Source organism: Centruroides sculpturatus, unplaced genomic scaffold, assembly GCF_000671375.1.
Source record: "Centruroides sculpturatus isolate CEXI.00-Female unplaced genomic scaffold, Cexi_2.0 scaffold1030, whole genome shotgun sequence".
Classification (NCBI taxonomy): domain Eukaryota; kingdom Metazoa; phylum Arthropoda; class Arachnida; order Scorpiones; family Buthidae; genus Centruroides; species Centruroides sculpturatus.
The window spans coordinates 224,066-233,991 of NW_019385245.1; the positions used below are offsets into that span (position 1 = coordinate 224,066).

At 33.5% G+C, this 9,926-nt stretch overlaps 1 protein-coding gene across 1 annotated transcript; it reads left to right on the forward strand.

Annotated features, from left to right (window-relative positions):
- Nucleotides 1-3,226: 3,226 nt before the first annotated feature.
- Nucleotides 3,227-4,044, forward strand: LOC111636680. Its single transcript, XM_023381976.1, has 3 exons — nucleotides 3,227-3,364; nucleotides 3,440-3,640; nucleotides 3,715-4,044. The coding sequence occupies exons 1-3, from the start codon at nucleotides 3,286-3,288 to the stop codon at nucleotides 4,020-4,022; spliced, it is 588 nt and encodes a 195-aa protein (XP_023237744.1). The 5' UTR covers nucleotides 3,227-3,285; the 3' UTR covers nucleotides 4,023-4,044.
- The last annotated feature ends 5,882 nt before the right edge of the window (nucleotides 4,045-9,926 follow it).

Consider the following 9,926-nt stretch of genomic DNA (forward strand, 5'->3'; position numbering starts at 1 on the left):
TATTTGACAGTAGTATTAAGTGTTGATCACACCTGATACACGACAACAATATTATTATATTTACAGCTTTTGTGCTTTCTAAAGAGATTGGGATCCAGACAACTGGGAGTAGAAGTTCTGGATTTCATAATTACTAAGGAATTTGCTTACAAGGTAAAACATTTTTTGTTATTTTCATACGTAACTTTTAAATAAATGGAAAGTTGTTAAATCTAATCGAATTCTACATTTCAGATAATAAAAGCAACTTTTAGTTTCTTCGGTACTCTGAAAACGATAAATGGTTTCGAACAGACCAAAGTCTGTTTTTCAGCCAATGACACTGATAAGCTGAATTTAATGATACAAAATTTGACTTAAATTTAGGGCTGTGGAGTCGCGTAAAAATCTACCGACTCCGACTCCGACTAGAGGCGGACTTGTTACGGAAAGAAACCCTGAAATTCTGATGTCATCACCGTGACCTCAGAATAAAAGATTCAATAAATAGAGTTCTAATAAAGATAGAGCGTAAAATCTTTTTATTCCAAAGCCTAAAGACTTCTCTAATATATTAATATGTATTCGATAATTTTTACTTTTCTGGCTGTTATATATAACAGAGGAAAAGTGTAGCGCTCGCTAAAAAAATGACCCTTTCAAATTTTTACATTTTTGGACTCGGGACACAGAAATTTCGAGACATTCAAAAGATTTTAGTGTTTTTTTTATATGTGTGGAAGTTATACTGTGTGGGGAGCATGATTTTGTTCATCCTGTTTGAAGCCTAATAATTTCTGTGGTCAGAGTGGTCAGAATCGGAGTCAGATTGTTTAACACGAGTTAGTTATTAAGCGTCAAAGTGGTTGAACTAAATCGTGTCCCCATATAAGTTCTAACATCTCAGGCGAGAATATCTTAATGGGTTTTACTGTACTATTGTAAAATGGCTAAAAAGCTTACTTTGAGGGTAGAGACGAGTTTTATTCTATTTTATTTTTTTTAATTTTGAATGCTAGTAAAGAGTAAAATATTCATTAAGAGATATGACACGTGACCACATTTAGGTCTTTACCATGTCGACCTTTAATTAAGTACCAAAATTTAACAGTATTAGTGCGTCTTTATACGCAAGCCACAGTGCCACATTTCGTTTCTTAAACTTTACCCATTCTGAGATATTGTTTAATATCTCAGAACAGAAAATAAAGAAATTAAAGAAATTAGACGCCAACACACACGCGCGCGCGAATCTTTTCCCTTAACTGACTTTTTGAGGTGTTCGGGAGGTCTCCAAACGGGTAGATTTGCAACAAAAAACTTGGAGGGTCAAATTTGACACGATTGCAATACTTTTCCGTTTTATATACATAACAAGTTGGTAAGTAAAAAGGAGTCGGAGTCGGCAAATTTTTTGACGACTCCGACTCCGGTTAAAACACCAAAACTCCACGACTTCGACTCCGACTCCACAACCCTGCTTAAATTGCAATATTTAGTGACAGTAAACACGATGTATTTAAGGTATCCGAATAAAATTGTTAATAGTTTTAAAATTGTGTGCAATGTTTTCATTTTGAATATATTGCCACATTCCGTAAATTTTCGGATCGTTTATTTTTTCATGTGAAGCATTTTTTGTCACTTTTCAGTGGAATTTAAACATGTTGGGCTTTTGTTTTCTGTGAAAAAGGGTGTTCTTATTGTAAGCATCTCAGGAACTGTTAATACTGTATTTTGGAAGAATTAGATAAGAAAATAGTATCAGTATATCATAGATGTCATATTTCTATGATTCTTATTAGGTAATTAGAGTAACGGACGTTACACTTGCATTCGAGAAAATGTAACACTCTCGGTCACCTTTAGAAATTAGAGCAATCACAATCAAGATCGAGATGTGTGAAACAGCAGCATATCTCGGTTCGTACAACTTGGCGCATTTTGCGCGCACGAACAAAACTTGAACGGAATCACCGTTGTTCCCTGGCATGTACGATGCCAGCGATCAAAACTCGTTTTCCTAATACAGAGTTTGTTCTGAAGCTAGGAGCAAAGCAAGCTATTTCACAGCAATGTGGTGAAAGGAGACATCGAACGAGATTCGTTCGGGCATCGTAGAGTTTCCAATCGTTTAATGATCAATTATCGACTTTACGTTATACCTTTCGTCGGAAATAGACGATAATCGCGACCGTTATTTTCGTCACTTTCTAAAGAAATTACCAAGCAATAGTTTGTAGAGGACTTGACGGATTGCTCTTTAGTTCTTTACAACAACAATATTAAAAATGCTCAGCAAATAAATTCATAAAAACAAAACACCTTAATTTGTTGCCGAGAAATATATATTTGAAACAAACAAACGTTTTCAGTCTGCTTAACAGGTTATCTTCAGGTCAAAAAACAGAAATAGAACAGATATGTCCCATGCATACAATAGAAACATTTAAATCAAAATTTAAAACAAAAAAATTTTTTTAATTATACAAGAAAAACGGAAGAACAATTAAAATTAACACAAAATAAAACTAAAAGAAAATAAAATGCCATAAATTTTCCAATAATTCTAGTACGAGTTTTTAGTGAACTTTCTAACCGTGTACTGTACTTCCACGCGGATGACAGGCTCTCAGCATCTCTCGCATTTAAACATTTTCATGTAGCCTACTTCTATATAGAGGAAGGTGGTGCGAGATAGGGTCATGGGGTAAGACGAAGACATCTGTTTATTTGTGGTAATGTGCTTTTATCTAGCTTTTATTTGGGGAACTAAATGTCTACCTCGAATGAGATCATACAGAGAGAGAACGTCCAAATCTCTTCCTTTGTTTGGAAGTAAGACAAGTTTTTTTATGTTTCAACAATACTTCATCTAATTTTACACCTGCTAAAAAGTTTCTACAAAGTAAGTATCATTGTGAACTTTTACATTATCTTTTACACGAAGATATTATGGTATTCGAAGTAACCTTTAAGACTGTAATTGTTTAGTTTTGAAATGAAATTGACCCGTGTTTGCAGTCAGTATGAAAAGTGTACGTTGGTGGCCAGATGGGGTACCCGTCTAGCCCCAGGATAACCATGAATATTGTGTATGAATCCAAAAGTATTTTCGGGGGCTGACTTGGCAATTGTCTGCTACTTACGTATTTTCTGTTACGGATACTAATTACGTTAAAGAATATTATTGTTAGGTAAACGTATTTACCTAACAATAATCAATTTAATTGTAAAGATCAAAACAATATAAAAGCTATTGTTTACGATAAATTCTTGCATTTTAACAACTAGAGAAGGTTCAGAATGCTTTTTAAAGGGATATTCACTATCGCCTGTCTAATAGTAATAACTGGATACGGTTTAAAATCTCTTATTATTCGCAGTAAGTACTGTACATTATGTTACTATAATAATTCTGGATAGAAAAAGGTTTTGACTTATAAATTCTCACAATTAGGTGAACCTGCCTGCGCAAGAATATTTGAAAGAGGCAGAGTGGGATTTTGGGGTTGCCTCAAACTTAAAGTCGAAAACTACTTCGAGGGAACATTTTGTTCTGATGACAACGATTCGTGGCTGTCTTGCTTGATAACCTATGATTTCAACAAGCGAGAATGTAATTTAATAAATGAATTTATGCAAGATTATTTCCCCGATGGTAAGTGATTATATTTGTGATTTTCTAAAGTTACTTCAAACAGTTTATTTAATTTAATTTGATTACTTTTCTAGAACGTACCTTCATGCAAACTATATACGACCGTTTATGTTGTAAAAAAAGAAAATCTGAATGGGGATTACGTGCAATTTTCGAGTATTTTGGCAATCTTCCCTTCGATGTCCAGAAATCCACTCGTTATTCAATCTCAAAACGTATATCTGGTATTATATGCCCGATAATTGGCGGTATACCTTTTAATGGGTATGCATTTTTGGGTACAATAGCCGGAATTCTCTTGTTGCTCATTGCGAAATTCATTCATCGATGGTGGTGTTGGAAAAAGTCTCTGAAAAGAAAGCGAAAACTATACGCATATTGATCCGAATCAATAATATTTAATTTAATATGCAACCCAGTTTAGAATTTAAAAAAACAAAGAGTTTTTTTAAATAAAAAAAAATTATTTTATTATGGAAATAAAGAATGACGGTTTGAATATTGAAAAATTGTTTTGGAGTATTGAAAATGTGTTTGTGCTTTGTTTAGCTTTTATGAAATAATAATGTCTACCGAGGAAGTAAATATTATAATTTCCGAAATCCATTTTCAATGGAAATAAAGTGGTTGATTGACTAGTATATTTGGGAATTTGTGAATGTGATTATTCCTAGAGAATAACGGTGTCTGAATCGGTTACGTATTGAATAGAAATTAAATTAGAAGAATAAATAAAATAATAAATTAAGACGAGGAAAATCTTTCGAAAATGCATTGGATGAAATGATGAACACGCGTTTTATAAAATTTAACGGGATAGAAGCTTTAGTTTGAATGACAAGTCCAGGTGTCTTTAAAACTCATCTGCCTTTTCATTTATTGCCGTATTCGTATTATATATATACGTGGCAGAAATCCTAAAGACTGTTGCGTGTGTTTTTATCACCATACCAAATATATTGTACAGTACAGTACGTTATAATTTTACAGATAATACGTCCGGTGAATACTTTGATTTATTAGTAAATGAGCAGACTAATTTTGGAGACCATACGTTCGTATATAGAAACGATTCGAACGTTTAATTTACAACATACGAAAATAAAATATTTGAATACATTTGCATATGTTATATGAAAAAATCGATAAGGGATGACATTAATCACTTATTTCATGATACAACAGTAAACTGAAAAATGTGAATGTTCCGCGGGAATTAAAAGCATATCACAAATATTTGGAAAAGCATCCTTCTTTTGGAGTAAAGACGGAAGGAAATTTCATTCGTAAAGAGAGATTGAAAGAATTATTTCAGTTTAAAACAGGAAAAGACAAAGGAAGAAATAATCAAAGAAAAGAAACAAGGCAATGATATCATGATGTTATAAGAAAAGTAAATGAAATATGCTTCTCATTACACGATTTTCGTAATGTAAATGCTATTACATCTTCAAAAATTTGACTTTCGGAATAAAATCACATACCAATTTATTTTCTGAATAAATTCAAATAAATAAAATAGATTTCAGTTAAATGTTTTNTATAAATATATTATATAACAATATTATTAAGCTTATCGTCTATAAATAATCGGTATAATTGAGTATAGTTTGAGATCAATTCAAACTGTAGTGTTTCTGTTATATATCCGGAAGAGTTTTATATATTAAAATTCTATTATGTAGGTAAATATATATTTAACTATTCTATCGAAATATAGAGCTTTATTACAAATTGAAAGTAACAGTACAGGTTAAAACATAATTGAAAATTTTATAAATTCTAACGTGTTTAAAAAATTTTTAATTTTAGTAAATTACAAAAATTAGAAATGAAACCAAGCCAATATATAATTAAAACAGAACAGTTTCTGTTCGGTTATCTGATCTTCCAGTGAGATTTTCGGTCGGACTCTGTGTAAGACGGTTTTGTTGGTAATCCGCGCTGTTCATGGAATGTCAGAATCCATCTCCAACACCGCAGTTCAAAAGCTTCTATCTCCCTTCTGTCCATTTTCTTTAGATTCCAAGTCTCACATCCTTATATGAAAATAGGAAAAATAATCGCGCTAACTAATCTGCATTTAATTTGGAGGCAGATGCTTTTGCTCATTTAAAAGCTGTTTAAGCTGATCATCGGGGTACGTCAAGGGCTATGTGTCTTCTGATTTGAGGACTGCAATCTCCATTACGGTTAATTTTGGACCGAGGAATATGAAATCTTCTACTGGTTCGATTTCTTTACCGTTGATCACTGTTTTGACCTCCGTATTCCGTGCAGTAGTCATTAGTTTGGTCTTCTTGAAGTTAAGAAGCAGTTTTATAATGCAATAATTAATAATTAGATACGAAGTATCAAAACGTTTGCCTTCGGGATGTTTTCTAATGGACTATTATGAAAAATTCCTATTACAACAAAGCAAAGAAATAACTATGTTTTTAAGAAACCTTTTAAGAAATTAAATGAATTACAGTAATTTTTCAAAAATATTTGTATTAAACAGATTTCCAGAGATTTCAATAAGCCCATTGATAAATGCGCCCGTAGATTGGTTCACATAAAACACGTGCAACCCGACAACCCGTTTGTTGTCGGGTTGCCCATTTTTTAATTTCCATAAACGCTCTAATGTTTCATTTTATTTTTAAATTCATTACACATTTTTATCGTAAAGAACTTTTCTTACGGACGACAAGATTAAGATAAAAATATTTGTTACTGACCGAAAATATATTCTAGAGGGTCTATTGCCGAGATACCACTATATTTGATTAATTAACGCGATTTTGATATGAGTGGTAACCTCGAGGAATTAATTAACTGCGTTAATAAAGGGATTCCTGTATATTTTACATGATGTATACGAGTTCCCTTTATAGCTTCTGCAGGTGCCGCTGCCCATAGCTACGAAGGGTTATGAGGTGGCTAAGCGCCGTCAGCTTAATAACACACATATGTCTTACTGTATATATAAATTTATGTTTTCATCACGTACTGTACTTTTTCAAATCTCTTGATCATGAGTCTCTTAAATTCGTCGTATGTTTCGACTTCTTTCATCTTCGCATCCTTCCATGCAAAATCTCTAGCTATCCCCGTCAATTTTAATTTGGCAACTCCTAAACACTGCGCCTTTGTCTAATTGGTTAATTTAGCTATTACATCTAGCAATTCAAAGAAATCGGTGACCTTGAGGCCATCGGCATCCCCCGCGAAGGAGGGTATTAGAGGAATCATGCCCCAAGTCCTTCCCTAATGCAGCACCTTCCGCTGCCTATCCACGCGCGCGACTTCTTCTCTAACCTACATCCTATTTTGAGTTCTGTGTGGTTTTTCCGAAATTTTGATCCCGCTCTGACACCAGTGTTATCTAGGCTAAAAATTCTCGACTTCTCACACCAGTGCGACCGGAGGGTCGGCACCTCTTTAGTGCCTCGTCAGGATGGACACCACCGTGTCAAACAAGACACGGTGGTGTCCGTCCTGACAAGGAAGCCGAGACGACGTATAAATTCGGTCACGCGAGCGGCCGCGTGCGCTGGCGATCGGATTCGAGATGGAGACGGTTGAGAGACAGCGTCTCCATCCCGAAGCGGATCACTCGGAACCACGTTAACAACTAATAGCGATTTAAATACATAGACAACACGATACAATTTACAATTTCGTTACAGTTCGTTAAGCCTTAATTTTAAGAAATCTTTAAACGAAAGTGGTCGCGAGAGAGAGAGTTTACAGGAAATTCGCGTGGTGATAAATACCGTGTGATGATGTTCGAAAATAGTCTGATGCTCGTGGGAGATCTTCTTGATCGTGTAGCAATGTACAGTACCTTAGTCCCCTGAGATAGAGTTCGTCTTTAAAATGCGTACCCATAGACGAAAAAGTATCCGTAGAACTGAAGTATCTGCAAGAACAAAGTATATCCATTGGCACTAAATTAAGAACTAGATAACAGATGATATTCCGTTGAGAGACTGGCGACGACTTCTTTACTCGATAAAGTTGAAAACGGCGACTGACTCTCCGGCCGTTAATTATGCTATAAGTACGATATCGCCCAGCCAAAGGGTAGAAGGTAACGGGAATGCGTTTTTTTTGGCGTCGAAAAAGTGCAAGTAGATATTCTCTCAGGTAGTAGATGACAACAATTTTTAAACAAGTATGACGACATCGACAATCGACTGTTGTTAAAATTTGGATCATCACATATTAATTAATAAATATCTTACGAGAAACGAGTTTAATAAAAGCATAAAAGCAAACAGAGTATATCGTTTTTTAATTCCAATTTTACTTTATTTTCACATTCATTACAATAGTTAATTTCGCGTATAATCTCTCCAGTCATCTTTTACATAATTTTATTACTCTACTAGTCTATTCTACTTTATTATATAATCACATTATGAAGTGCATTTATGTGAAAATACAACTTTCCTACTTCCGTGTGTTACACTAATTAAATGACAGTAATAAACTGCATCAATCAGTGCAACTATCCATTAGTTCTAGCAACTATCCATTAGCTCTAATGGAAGCAAATTTCCAAAATTTCCATGCGATTTTCCCACGTTACATAAGAAAATCATTATAAGAATAAAAAAACCAACATTTTACCCAATCAAATTCAATAGGAACAACAACGTAACTTGCATGAGTGTTAAAAAAATATCCAAAAGCTGGCGAATAATTCGTAGAAGATGTCGTTTTAGATAAACTCTACCCAAAACAGCAGGTATATGTACAATATCTTATACTTAATAATTTACTACATGTAATTAACGAAATTTACATCTATTCTAATTTAATTTCAGCATCAGAATTAAAGCATTTGTAGTGTGCTATATATAAACCATAGAATAATACGCTATAACATAATATAGAATACTCTGAGATTTACACAAATCTGCGTATTTAAAAAAATTACTCGTGTTAAATAACAATAATAGATTATTATGCAGTTTATAAATATGCAAAGTACAAGAAATCGCGTTTGCATCAAAAACTCTTTGAAATATCTTCTGAAACATATTGACAAATTCGATCGACTATTAATAATTACATGCGACCACGAAGCCATAAATAATAATCGAAATAATAGAAAAATTCGTTCGTCGAAATTATTGATCTTAAGTATCTACATTTGTACGTATTACACAAGCTTCTTGGCTATTGTTATATTGCCTAAAGCACAAACGCTTCCTTATTGTTCGGGCTACATATACAAATCTACAAATTATCCGACAATACTTAAAATTATTATGGTTGCTATACATAGCTTCACTGTATTACTCACACTTTATCTAACATATTTGAGAACGAGTAACACCCATGTTCATTGGCACGATGAAGATATAAGTCGAGAAACAGCGAACAAAATATCTCAATTTCAAAGCTATTCTGTGAAGGTTTATGCTAGTTTTTTTGTATTATTAAATACATTTGTATCAATATTCACATTTATAAAACGTTTTCCGGTTGTAAAAGAAGATAGTGGGGCGTTACTTGCAGGTATATGTACAGGTTTCGTTGCGTTAAACACAACATGTCTGTCAGCTACTTTAGCTTTTATTCCGATTATAACAACATTCCTTCTGATAATATATTATAAATTGGAAGCATTATTTGAGGAAATACATTTTATTCATTCGCGACAGCTGCGACATATTCGTATCGTAAAGAACATACAAACAGAATACTCTAAAATTGCGCTCGAAATGGAAACAATAAATGGCATTGGAAGTATATTTACTTCTATCTCTTATGTATTCGTCATTACCTACGTTGCTAGTTTTGTTACAATTATTATGCACACGTCTTTGGAAGGAAAATTTATATTTTATCCTTCATTAGTTCCGATGTATTAGTTGTCTCTTTGATCACATTTTCAGCAACTGCTTCGATGATATATACATCGGTAAGTAGTATCCAAGGTTTATAACTAATATAAAATTAAAGACGGTAGATACGTTCCGTTCTTTATGAATCAATTTTGTAGGAATCACAGTTTACGGACTACGGCTATTTGAAAGGTTTTCTTTCATAAAATTAATCGATTCTAGACTAATTCGACTCAACATTTCCAAAATACGTATATTTTTTTGAAAATAATCAGTATAAACTACGTTATAAACAAAAAATTGTAGGATTACTTACCGAGTGTGTACCCTTTGACTACGCTCGTTGCTAAAGCTTGGTTTCGTCGCGGAACAGCGCATCAAATTGCGGCCGCGATTTCTGATATTATTTTTCTGCGAAAACTTCGTTGACCTTTGGAGACATC